Here is a 12,796-nt window from a genome sequence, read left to right as displayed (position 1 = left end):
CAGGCCTGAGCTCCCACACCCAGCTCTCAGGATGTGTGCTGGGCCGGGCCAGCCTCGTCTCTGCTCCGTTCCTGGCTTGGACCTGTGTGCACTTGTTCGTTTTCTTCCACAGAGAGCAGTGGAGGGTTTTACTGTGTGGAGTTGGACTAGCAGGCGGCTACCCTGTGCCCCACGCATTCCCCGGAGGGGTGGGCATCTGCAGCCAGGTGCCCGTCACCAGCTCTGCCCTCTGGTGGCTGTGACCCACAGACGTCTCTCTGTCTCCTACAGAACTCTATCCGACACAACCTCTCTCTTAACCGCTACTTCATCAAAGTCCCTCGGTCCCAGGAGGAGCCTGGGAAAGGCTCTTTCTGGCGAATCGACCCTGCGTCCGAAGGCAAACTCGTGGAGCAAGCGTTCCGAAAGCGGAGACAGAGGGGAGTCTCCTGCTTCCGCACCCCCTTTGGACCTCTGTCCTCACGGTAAGCTCCCTGGGTCACAACAGTGGGGGGAGACTTAGGACTGGAGGACTGTGGTCTGTTCTTCAGAGGACAACTTCTTTTTGACTCTTTAGTGTTTCTCTTTGCTGTTTTTTCCCAATTAATTAATTAATTAATTAATTTTATATTCTGATCACAGCTTCCCCTCCTGCCTCCCCTCGCATTCCCTTCCTCTCCCCTCCCCTCCTCTTATACTCCCTCGCTTTTGCCTCAGAGAAGGGGAGCCCTCCCATGGATATCAACCTGCCTTGGCATTGTCTAGTTGCAGAGGGACTAGGCGCATCTTCTCCTAGCGAGGCTTGGCGAGGCAGCCCAGTTAGGGCAGAGGGATCCAGAGGCAGGCAGCGGAGTCAGAGACAGCCCCTGCTCCTGCTGCTGGGGAGCACACATGAAGACCGAGCTGTGTGTCTGTTACATATGTGTAGGGTCTAGGTCTGTGCACGCATGCTGTCTGCTTGGAGGTTCAGGCTCTGAGCCGCTGTGGACCCAGGTTAGTTGACTGTAGGTTTTCTTGTGGAATCCTTGACCCCCTGGCTCCTTCAATCCTCCTTCCTCCTCTTTGCTGGGTTTTAATTTCAATACAAGATCTCACTTTGCAGGCAGGTTGGCCTTGAACTCATGATATCCCTGATGGCCATGCAGGCGTGTTCTCCGATGCCCAGCATGATACCCTGCTCTCAGACTTCAGAGCTTCTTGACGAAGTCAGTGAGGTAGCCGCTGGCTGCCTCTGTAATGTGTGTAGGCGGCCGAGCCAGCCATAACCGGCTCAAAGGGCAGGCTACCTGAGCTTTCACTGAATCACCAGAGGCTCTCCTGCTGATGATGTCCAACAGACATCAGACCTGGAGCTTCCTCTACTATTAATGGAGCCATTTTGGGAGCATAACTTGTCTGCTGGCAGCAGAATTGGATGGGCAGACTCCGCCACTAATAGCTCCACTGGGCCATGCACCTGTCTGGCAGGTAAAGGCCACTTGGACAGTTCTCTCTGACCACATGTACTTCTAAGGACAGCTGTTGAGTCTGCCTGTGGTCACCATCAGATGACAGACTCCTGACTAGCATGGGTCAGGTGACCAGCAAGTGGCAGGTACTCTCAGGATTATGGGACAGCAGAGCCTAGTGCTTCTGACCCTGTGTCATACTGAGCCTGGGAGGGGCTTCTCGGCTAGGCGTACCTGCATCTGCACTGCCCCCTGGTAGTTCTTAGATATCATAGTCATCGCTGTGGCCATCCCAGAGCAGTCTGGGTTTTGTGGAGTACTGGGATTCAATCAATAGCCTCATCCTGGTAGTCAGGGCTTTACCACTGGGCTGCTGAAGGAGCAAGGCTGGCCGGCTGTCATCCACTGAGCTGCGCCCCAACCCTGTTTGTTTCACTTTTCGTTCTGAGTCAGAGTTGTCCAGACTGCCCTTGAACTCACTCTGCAGCCCGAGCAGGCCCCGAACTTCAGATCCTTCATCCTCTGCCTTCGAAGCAGCAAGGATGACAGGCCAGCATTGGCACACCCGGCTATAAGCTTTTTCTTTTGACGTAGGCTGAGCCGCCCCTGGAGGGTGGCAGGATCTTTTAGGCAGTGCATGATACAGAGCGTGGGGTTGCTAGGAAACAGTCCGTCCTCCACCCCTCGGCCTGTGTCATGGGGCGTCTACCTACCCAGCTCCCCACTGAGTAGAGATGGCAGTGCTGGGTCTTTGTCACCTGGGAAAGCTTGGGAGGTAGGAGAGGAGCCCCTGCCAGTCTGGCGTGGAGATGTGGGGAGATGTGGCTTGGGTCCCGGGAGGTCCAGGGCAGAGGCGTGTGAGGCGCACCTTAGAAGCCATTGAGCAGAGGTGGTGGGGCTGGTCTGTGTTCATAGAATCATTGGGTCAGATGTAGAGGCAGACACAGGATGTGTCTTGAGAATTGTTGACGGGGTGTGTGTGTGTGTGTGTGTGTGTGTGTGTGCGCTTTTACCATCTCCGCCATTATGATGTGCCACCTTGGTGTGTCCCTTCTCTCCTCAGGAGTGCTCCAGCCTCACCCACCCACCCGGGACTCATGTCCCCTCGTTCCAGTGGCCTGCAGACCCCAGAGTGCCTGTCTCGGGAGGGCTCCCCCATTCCACATGATCCTGACTTGGGGTCAAAGTTAGCCTCTGTTCCAGAGTATCGCTATTCCCAGAGTGCCCCGGGTAAGACACAGCTTCACCCTCTTCCCAGATGTGATGGACTGGGTGCCACCCACCCACGTCACTGTCCTCTGTCATCCTGCAGGCTCCCCTGTCAGCGCCCAGCCGGTGATCATGGCTGTCCCTCCCCGACCTTCCAACTTAGTGGCTAAACCTGTCGCCTACATGCCAGCTTCCATAGTGACCTCACAACAGCCCTCAGGCCACGCCATCCACGTGGTCCAGCAGGCCCCCACCGTCACCATGGTGAGGGTGGTCACCACCTCCGCCAGCTCAGCCAACGGGTACATCTTGGCCAGCCAGGGCTCCACTGGGACCTCCCACGACACGGCAGGCACAGCCATGGTGGACCTGGGAAACGAGGCTCGAGGTAATGTGGCCGCAGCTGTGTCCCAGCAGGGTCCCAGCACAGTTGTCACTGTTGGCAGGGTGAGCCTGGGCCAGCAGGGAGGTGACAGGTCTTGGTCACAGTCTTCTTACTGTTTAAGACAGCGTGGGTTCTCCGCGAGGACTTAGCGCTTCCTTCACTAAAAGCCTCCCGATGCACAGGCTGTTTGTTTACCTTTATCTACATTCAAGGGGACATTCAGGATGCAGTCCTAATTCACTTATTTAAAAGATGTTTGGTTTTTATTATTATTATTTTGTGTGTATGGGTGTTTTGTGTGCCGTGTTTGTACCACAGTGCCTGAAGAGGCCAGAACGGGGCATCAGATACCCCAAACTGGAGTTGGCAGTTGTGAGCCACTGTGTGCATGGCTTAGCCCCTGGGCCACCTCTCCAGGTCATTTACTTATTTGTAGACAGTGTCTCAATATGTATCCCTGGCTGGACTGGCTTCAGGCTCACTGTCACCTTGCCTCAGCGGTGCTGAGGTTACAGACACGCATCCCATGTCTGCTCCCACAAACAGTCTGGCCCTAGGGAGCTATGGCGTAGACGTTGGTGGCACGCTCTAGGGAGCTGTGGCGTAGACGTTGGTGGCACGCTCTAGGGAGCTATGGTGTAGACGTTGGTGGCACGCCCTAGGGAGCTATGGCGTAGACGTTGGTGGCACGCTCTAGGGAGCTATGGCATAGACATTGGTGGCACGTTCAGTTTTGTGAAAGGCAGCTCCAGAGCTCTCAGGAACGTGGAATCTTAGTCATTATTCCCACAGGGGGCTCGGTTTCTGTATTATCTTTGTGTCTTAATATTGCCATCATGGAGTCTGCGGGGCCTGATGGCGTAGGCTCCCTCTCTCAGCGCCTACAGAGGTGGCACAGCGAGCTCAAGGCCAGCCTGTGGAACTTAACTAGACTTTGTCTTTTAAAAATTAGAGGGGGGTGGAATGGGGCCAGGGATGGGGCTCAGTGGCAGAGAGGTCCAATCCCTAGTACTACTAGGAACAACAAAGGTATAGTAGTTACAACCACAAAAATGATGTCTTGGCAAAAGAGGCATGATTATGATTTTATTTTCATCTTGTTTTTGGTGTTTGTGACAGTCTTGTGAAGCCCATACTGACCTTGAACTCACTGTAACCAAGGATGACTTGAAATCTCCGATCCCCAGCATGCTCTAAAGCCCTGTTAATTTAAACGTATTTCCAAGGATTTTCTTGGGAAGCCCTCTCCCAGTCCCAGCCCCAGCCCCTCAGCCAGGCTCACGCTGGGCTTCGGTGGGACTCGGTGGCTGGGGCCACATGTGGCTCTGACTGGCTGTCTGCCCCACAGGTTTGGAAGAGAAGCCCACCATAGCATTTGCCACAATCCCTGCAGCCAGCCGAGTTATCCAGACGGTCGCCAGCCAGGTGGCCCCAGGAGTCCCTGGACACACAGTCACCATCCTGCAGCCGGCCACACCAGTGACTATCGGGCAGCACCACCTGCCAGTCCGGGCTGTCACTCAGAACGGGAAGCATGCTGTACCCACGAATAGCTTGACTGGCAGTGCTTATGGTGAGGCCCCAGCCTGAACCCAGCACCGGGGACCCGCCCCGAGGCAGCACAGCTCAGGGGAGCGCCTGCTTTTCCTATCCAGGACTAGGCTCAGGTCCTGCAGTGTGCCAGGCACTGAGACCGCACTCGGGAAGGAACACCGGCAGGTGACCCAATGTCAGCTAGGGTGGCAGTGGAGGTCAGAGGACAAAGTCAGGCAGCCACAGGGCGAGGTTTCGTTGCGCCTGGGCACAGAAGTTATTTTTCTTGTTGCTATAATAAAATACCTGATTCCAAAAGCAACTTCAGGGAGGAAGGAAGGGAGGGAGGGAGGGAGGGAGGGAGGGAGGGAGGAAGGAAGGAAGGAAGGAAGGAAGGAAGGAAGGAAGGAAGGAAGGAAGGAAGGAAGGAAGGAAGGGTGGGTCTCTTCACTTTGAAGGTTCAGTCCAACATGGCTGGAAGGCACGGCGGCGGCGGTCAGGAAGAAGGAGAGGAAGCTGGCCCTCAGCTTGCTTTCCACTTTCGTTAGTCTTGGAAGCCAGTGTAGGATGGCGTCACCGCAGCCAGGACAGGTCTTCCCTCTTCACAACCCTGATCTAGAAGCCGCCTCGCAGACACGCCCAGGGGTTTGCTTCCATTGCGATTCTAAGTCCCACCAAGGTGATGGGAAGATTGAGCACTACAGAGGCCCAGGAGGGGAGGGAGGGACATCCTCAGGGTGACAGGCAGCAGGGAAAAGCGCCCTGAGTCAAGTCAGGTGCAGGCTCTCTGACTCAGACACAGGCGGGGAGAAGGGGCCTGCCCTGCATGACGAACAGGCAGAGAAAGAACTATGGCCCTGGCTTTACTGCTCAGGCCAATTAGTGGTCAATTAGTAATGACCTTTAAGTAACCTCTTCTTCCTACCGCCAGCCCTCACCAGCCCCCTGCAGCTCCTGGCAGCCCAGGCGAGTTCATCCACGCCAGTGGTCATCACCCGGGTGTGCGAGGTGGGGCCTGAGGAGCCTCCAGCAGCCGTCTCGGTGGCCGCTAATGCCACGCCGACCCCAGCCATCTCCACTACCACATCTGCCTCTTCCAGCGGGGAGCCCGAGGTCAAGAGGTCCCGGGTAGAGGAGCCCAGTGGGACAGCCACCACACAGCCCACAGCTATGGCAGCCACCGGCCCTCAGGGCCCAGGGACCGGCGAGTGAAGTGTCACCTGAGGAAGGTGGAGTGAAACTCACGCCACAGGAGCCCCAGGCCAGCAGCTGCATTCAAGGACCGAGTGGACAAGCTCACGATGGCCTGCAGCCCTCGTGCAGGTGGCCGCCAAACTCGGACAATTTCCTTTTTATCTCCTGTCCTCCCATGGTTTGAAACAAACACATAAACGCGTTCAGACAGCTTGATTGTACGACTCTGGGGGTTCTGTGTGTTTCTTTACCCTCTCGTGCCATTGCCTCCCCCCAGTTCTTCGGGGAGAAGGTCTAGCCCAGCTCCTCAGGAACGGATCCCAGGCAGCGCTCACAAGAAGAGCCTGAGCCCCAGGACTGGACAGCAGTACGGTGCAAACCCAGGCTCCTCTCTCCGGGAGTTGGTCTGCGGACTTCCTGTTTGTGACTGATCCGGGAATAGACCAGAAAACAGAACAGCAGGAACTTCCCAGCCACAAGCTAGAATACAGAGCCCTCTCCCCAAAAGTGACAGAGGTTGTGGCATTACTTGGGGTCAGGGAGGTCTACTTTGGCTTTGGACCCTAAATATTTCTTTCAGCTAAGTATGGAATCTGGCCTCCTCTCAAACCTAAGACACACAGAGGGGCCATGTGTCTTTGAGGTTCCCTTTTATAGGCAGCCAAGCAACACCAGCTCCGGGCACTCGTCCACACCAGCCCCTGGTGACCATGCCGCTCTCCCCGATAACTCCAAGAAGGACGGGCGGCTCCCATGTTGATGTATCAAAGGGATTTAGGTTGAAATCAGTACAGGGCCCGTGCCCAAAGCACTGAGTGAGTCCAGAGCTGCAAGCTACAAACGGATATCCAGGGAATCCTGAGCCAGCTCCAAAGGAAGTCGGTCAGCCGCTCGCTCAGCGGGGAGGATGATGGTACGTGCGTGCCAGCAGAAGACAGCAGCGGATCTGTGTGACGATCTCCTCACACCGTCTCCTCCCTCCCAGGCCCCCATTCCAGTTTCCTGAGAACCCCAAGACCTGTCCAGTTTGAAAATGGAAACCCTCTTTTCTACCTGAAGCTGGAGTCTCGGCCGTTACCCTCCGGAAAGGAAACTACCTCTCCGGACAGCAGTTGGTGCCAAGTTTGATTACAGTGCAGCAAGAACCAAAGCATGGATGTCAGCTGAGGACTTGGACTCCTGGGGAAGGTCCCTTTGCATGCCAGACAAGTGACCAACAGCACTTTAACATACACACCAAGTCTCATGAGCAGGAGCCATCAAACGTTCCCCTCTGTGGGAATGACAGTTGGTTTTGTAGAAGTAGTCGTGGGGGCTGTGCGACGTGAGACTTGAAGGCAGCCAGAAACTCAGTGTTGGTCCTGGAGGGCGAGCCATAGGCAGCTTGGACAGAGAGCCCCAGGAGAGACAGCCCTGTCCTTGCTATCAGACCACCCACCAGCCAGCCGCCTTTGCCGGGAGGGACTCCAGACCTGGAGGCTGTGGTCCCAGGAGAGCAGATGCCCAGGTTGGCTAAGTCCAAGGTCCGCTGTATGGCCTCTGCCGTTGAGGCCGCCAGTCCCCACACACGTCAGGGACCAGTGCAGTGGAGCACCTGTCTCCTCCCTTGAGCTGTCTTCCAAGCTCCCCAGCCAGTCATTTCTGCAGTACTGAGCTTCAAGCCGGAAGTAAGCTGTGTTTTGGAGGCCTCCTGCCTGTGGCCTGGGAGGTTTCAGAGAAGTGGGGCTGGCCTGAGAGTGGCTGGGGGAGGGTTTTCAAGGTGGACCCGCCCCTCAGAGTAGGCAGAGGGCTCTGTCTCCCATCTCCCCTCTGTACCTGGCATGAACTTCTGTGTGCCTGGCGTGAGCGTGGGGTCAGGGAAGAACGAAAGGTGTGGAGCTCTGAGTTGCCTAGGGAACTGAGGTGACAAGGGACATTGGTGCCAGCTGCTGATCTTCCCCTCCATCACCCTTTACTCTAAAGCTGTCCATGGTGACCCTGTAAGGCAGATTAAGATTGTGGATGGTCATGGTAGGCACTGGGTGCAGCCCCTGCATGGAACTGTGGGTCACCTATCACCACGTCTGTCATCGGGGCTCCTCAGTCTGGCCCTGAGCAGGTTGCTGTCCTGGCTCCTGAAACACTGCGGACGCCATGCTCTGAGGCACCCCATTAACAGGGGTGGAAGGATGTGGAGAGAGTGGGAGCACACACTGTCCCAGTACATGGTCTAAAGGCCCAGCGGGACAGCCTGAGCTACAAAGGAGGAGGCTAGTCTGGTGCTGCTGCTCTGGGGAGTGGACTTGGTCATCCACTGGGCAGCACTCCTGGCTTGTGCCAGCTTCTGCCCACAGCCCATAGCCGTTGACCCCAGATAGCCAGTGCTCAAGATCAGGGGCACATAGCTAGCCGGAACGTGCTCCCGTGAGCTCTGCGCCACCAGGTCACCTGTGGAGCTGTGGGCGCAGGAGCCAGGACGCCATGTCCCTGCTGTGTGGCCTGTGGCTGGTAGCCCTGGGTTGGGGGAACTGTTCAGGGACAGATGTGAAGCTTGGTGACCTGTTCCCAGGGCACAGAGGGTCCCTGGTCTCTGGTACGGCTTCATCTGTGCATGTCTTGTTGGTAAGTGTTCCCTGGTAGACCAGGAACCTGACTGTCCACACGTCCTCTCTCCTGCTTCACATCCAGTACTCCCCAGACACGCACATGCTGCAGGCCTAGGAAGTCACCATGGTGACCAGAAGTAAAGAGGCCCTCCCTGCCCCCTCGCTCTGTTATTTCTCCCCATCCTCCTTCCTTCCTCCTTCTCTCTCCCTCCCTCTCTCTGCTTCTCCCTTCCCCTTCTCTTCCTGTCTTCCCCTCCGTCCTCCTTGCCTCTTCTGCCTTCTCCCCCGCCTCAGCTTTTAGCCTGGCATCCAGGGCATGAGAGACATGTCTCTACCATCATCTCTTGGAGCCTTGCCTTTGAGCAGGGTGGGGTGTCTGGCTTACTGTCATGAGGAAGTCCCAGGACATGCCCCCTGCTTTCTGCGTCCTTACAGTCTAGGGACTTAGCCCCTCCCCTCCCCAGCCCGCAGCACCAGGCCTGCCAGGCTTGAGGTAGCAGGAACTGTTCATCTTTCCTCTGAAGAGGGAAGGCCACCTACAGTATTCTGCGAGAGCCAGGCGATGGGTCAGTGTCTTCCTTTAGAGACAGGAAACCCCTTGGGCAGTGGTAAAACAGTGTAAGGTGGGGTATGAAAGTTAGTGACATGCAAGAAGGAATCCTTCCTCAGAGAGAGGAACAGGTGATGGGTAGAACATTACTGTTCTTCTTCCAAATCCTCAGATTTCCTGTCAGGGGACCCACCCTGGGCACCCTGCTCACCCAGTCCCGCCCCATCTGAACTGTGCAGTGCCTGCTTAGAATAAGTCAGAAAGGGATGTGAGACTCAGTCCTACTGAAAGATTCCTCATGTGTGGGAACCATCGCGTCCTGATCAGGAGTGGCAAAGTCACCACAGATGGCCACAGGGTACTCCTCGTTTCAGGTCAGGGTGACAGAGCAGCCTCCTATATCCTCGCCTCCGCTCTCTCGCTCCCTCGCTCGCTCGCTCAGAATACCTCTGCTTAGAAGCAATATTATAAAGGATAAGTCGAGCTGTTCCAAAGATCAAGATCGCCATTGCAGACAGCGCTTTCCCCCCAGAGCCTCTGAGGGGGCGTTGGCTTGCCTGGTGGGGTGGGTGGGGCTGGAACAGAGCATCACCAAGGCCTCCCCCGGGCTTGTTGGGCTCTGGGGTTTTGTTTGTTTTGTTTGGGGTTTGGGTTGGTCCTGTGTGGTGAGAGCTAGGCCAGGGCTCTACCGCTGAGTGACACTCCCAGCCATTTTGATTTTTTTTTTAAACTTGAGATGGGATCTCAAAAAGCTGCCCAGGCTGGCCTTGAACTCCCAGTCCTCTCGCCTCAGCTTCCTGAATTTCTGGGGTGATGGGCCTACATGCTGCCATGGCCTAGTGCTGTTTGCGGTTTGTCTTGTTTTTTTGTTTCTGTACCAAAAGCTGCTACACTGGTGACACAGCAGGGTGTGGCCTAGGTAACCTCCAGACTGGCATATGGCACCCTCTTCCCACAGCCTGGGGACTAAAGACTTGTTCCTGGGGTTGTCACTTCTCTCTGCCCTCCCCGTCCCTAACCCCGGAAGTCAGAGCTGCTCACTGCTCGGCTGTGGGTATGTTTGAGCCAAGCACAGATGTCTCCTTAGGGAGACTCCTCCTGGTCCCGGCTGCTGGTCCTGCTGCTCCTCTGCTGTTCTCCACTGCTCCAAGCTTCCCTTGAGGCCTCAGCTTTGCTGCTGCAGGGAACATTCTAGAACCGACCCCCCCTGGGGTCAGGGCACAGGAGCCTGGGCAGGGCTGTCCCACAGATGAGGCCAGCCACATGCCTTCTCAAGAGGTGCCACCTGGGCGTGAGGCTGGACAGAGGCTCCTCGGACAGGTGGACGGAGGGAGTGGCCCAGTAGAGAGAGAGAGCAGTTTGGCAGGCGGGAAGGGGGAGGTGAGCTGGTGGGCCTGGAGACGGAGGGCTGCCCTACCCCATCTTAGCCCTCCCAGTGGGTGCAGGCGGTGGTAGAGAGCTGATCCCTTAATGAGGATGTCTGTCTGTCTGTCTCTGTCTCTCTCTCTCTGTCTCTCTCTCTCTCTCTCTCTCTCAAAATATTTCGCTCAGAGTGCTTCAGTCCCAATGAAAAGCGGCATGTGTTTCTGTACTTGGGCTAAGCTGTCAAACACAGGCTGCCTGGGGTCCCCAGGACCTCTTCCTCGAAGCCCTTATCTGCACCCCAGCCCCCACCTTGGGAGAGTTAGAGGATTAGAAGAGCCTGCTGCTTTACCTCTGGAAATTTCCCTCCCATATCAGAAACATGACTACTCCTACGGTGACTGGTGTGGACGGACCTGGGCCTCAGGCACCCCAAAAGCCTAAGTGTAGACGGTGGCCAGGTGTGGTCCACAACCCCTGTATGTGAAGCACTTGCCGCATTAGAGCAACCTCAGCATTGTCCCGAGTCCCTGGGACTGATGACCCTGCTAGGAGGAGCTCCGTGACCCACTAAGTTCATGTTCTCTGTCCTGTATGTATCCAAATGGCACCTTGGCTTCTGAGTCCGAATCCGCTGGTTTAGAACTTTTGTTATTTTTAAAACTGGGAATTCAAAAATCTAACATCTTCAGTATAGTCCCTCTGCTCCATCTTCTTTTCTTTACGTCCTTCCTGGGTGGGAGGGGCATTTGGGATCCCTGATAATACCTTAGCTTGATTCCTGGGCTGGGAAAGGTGGTGGGGGCGGGAAGGGGTGACCCAAGCTGTTTTCCAGGTCTCTCCTTGGATTCTGCTGCGTTCTGGGAGGGGGAGGGGGCAGCAGCTGTGCACGTGAGAGGGAGGGGCTAAAGCCAATAGTGAGGTGGTTTCTTTTCTTAACTGAATGATAATTCTGTAAAAGTAATTGGGGGGAGGGTGTTCAGGGAATGTATGTGTGTGTATGTGTGTGTGTGTATGTGTGTGCGTGCGCGCAAGCATGTGTTTGTTTTGTTTCGTTTTTTACAGTGGCTGTCAAGTATTTTCATGATATGTTTAACACTTAGTGCTTTAAAAGCAGTGGTACCCAATACGATGGGAATCCGAGTTCCAGAGAAGCCCCACCTTAGTGAGCACAGGTCCCACTCTGGAGGCAGGGGTAAGAAAGGCCTGCGGACCCACACACCAAGCAGCAACACCTGGGCGTTCATTTCAAACGGGATACAGTATTTTTTTATAACAGAACCATCCTTTTTTTTTAAAAAAAAAAAAAAGTTTTGACACCTGAATGTGATTTCTAACTATTATTAGATGTTAATGTTTTAAAGCTATAACAAAGTGGAAATTTCTACTTTCTTTTTCATTCATTTGAACTGTTCTTTTATCTATTCGGTTGTTGTATGTGGGTGGGGAAGCTCTGTTTTCTCCTCTTAGCATTTGTTTCTATAACCAGAAATAAAAATTATATATTAAAGAGATGTACCTAAGGGTGTGAGTAGTCACTGGGAGTGGGTGACTGTGGAGGGCAGACAGACCAGCAGATGGCCTGGACACACACTCCTGCTCCTGGGAGAGACCTGACCCCCAGGTGTTTCTGACATGGGAGGGTAATGACCACCTGTGTCTGCAGGTGCCTGCGTGTCCTAGTTACTTGCCGGTTGGTGTGAAGAGACACCATGATGGGGGAGGAGGGCATTTAATTTGCGTCTCACAGTTCCAGAGGGTTAGAGGCTACAAGCGTCACGGCAGGGCCAAGCAGCCATGGGGTTGGAGCAGTAGCTCAGAGTTTACATGACAGAGCAGCTACAGGACAGAGCAAGCTAATGGGGAAGGCTGTGGACACTGGACTGCAGGCCACACCTCCTGACCCTTCCCGAACAGTTCCACCAACTGGGATCAAAGCTTTCACGTGTATGAGCCCATGGGAGCCAATCTCACTCAGACCTCCTCCCCATGGCTGCCTCAGTGGCCCTGGCAGACATCCTGACACTCAGCCAGGCGAGAAACCACCGACATCTGTCTCCCTTTTTCTGTGTCCATGCTCTTGGGTGTGACCCCACCTGTGTGTCCTTTGTATGGAGGCAGAGGACAAGCTCAGGTGCTGTGTGTGTGTTCACATGTAGAGGCATGGGCATGCACTGGCCACAGGAGATGTGGGCATATCAACCTTCAGGTGCCCACCCTCACCATCACTTACACCTTGTTTGAGACAGACTCTCTTTACCATTACATAGGCCAGGCTAGCTCAGGAGATCCTCCTGCCTGTTCTAGTCTGTAGGTGTGCTGGGTTTACAAACCCTTACACTATTGGGCTTAGGTTTTATGAGGGTTCTGAAGACCCAATCTCGGCCTGTCAGGCCTGTGTGTGTCAATCACTTTGATGTACTGAGTCATCTTTCTTGCCCTACCTTGTTCTTTGAGACAGAGCTCTCATTGGCCTGGGACTTGCCAGGTAAGCTAGGGCCGGCCAGCAACCCCTAGGGATACTCCGGTCTCCACTTTCCCAGTGCTGGGA

General features: G+C 55.2%; 1 protein-coding gene across 1 annotated transcript in view; it reads left to right on the top strand.

Moving 5' to 3' along the window:
• Positions 1-11,759, top strand: part of Foxk1 (forkhead box K1) — a 67,181-nt gene extending 55,422 nt beyond the window's left edge. The window contains exons 5-9 of the mRNA XM_052167466.1: positions 271-464; positions 2,491-2,657; positions 2,740-3,024; positions 4,370-4,594; positions 5,486-11,759. Coding sequence (XP_052023426.1) covers positions 271-464; positions 2,491-2,657; positions 2,740-3,024; positions 4,370-4,594; positions 5,486-5,766 — 1,152 coding nt within the window. The 3' untranslated portion in view covers positions 5,767-11,759. The remainder of the gene's footprint in view (positions 1-270; positions 465-2,490; positions 2,658-2,739; positions 3,025-4,369; positions 4,595-5,485) is intronic.
• Positions 11,760-12,796: the final 1,037 nt, after the last annotated feature.

The sequence above is a fragment of the Apodemus sylvaticus genome, chromosome 22 (genome assembly GCF_947179515.1).
Source record: "Apodemus sylvaticus chromosome 22, mApoSyl1.1, whole genome shotgun sequence".
NCBI lineage: Eukaryota > Metazoa > Chordata > Mammalia > Rodentia > Muridae > Apodemus > Apodemus sylvaticus.
The sequence above is the reverse complement of the archived record's forward strand: the minus strand, read 5'-3'. Positions and strand labels throughout refer to the sequence as shown.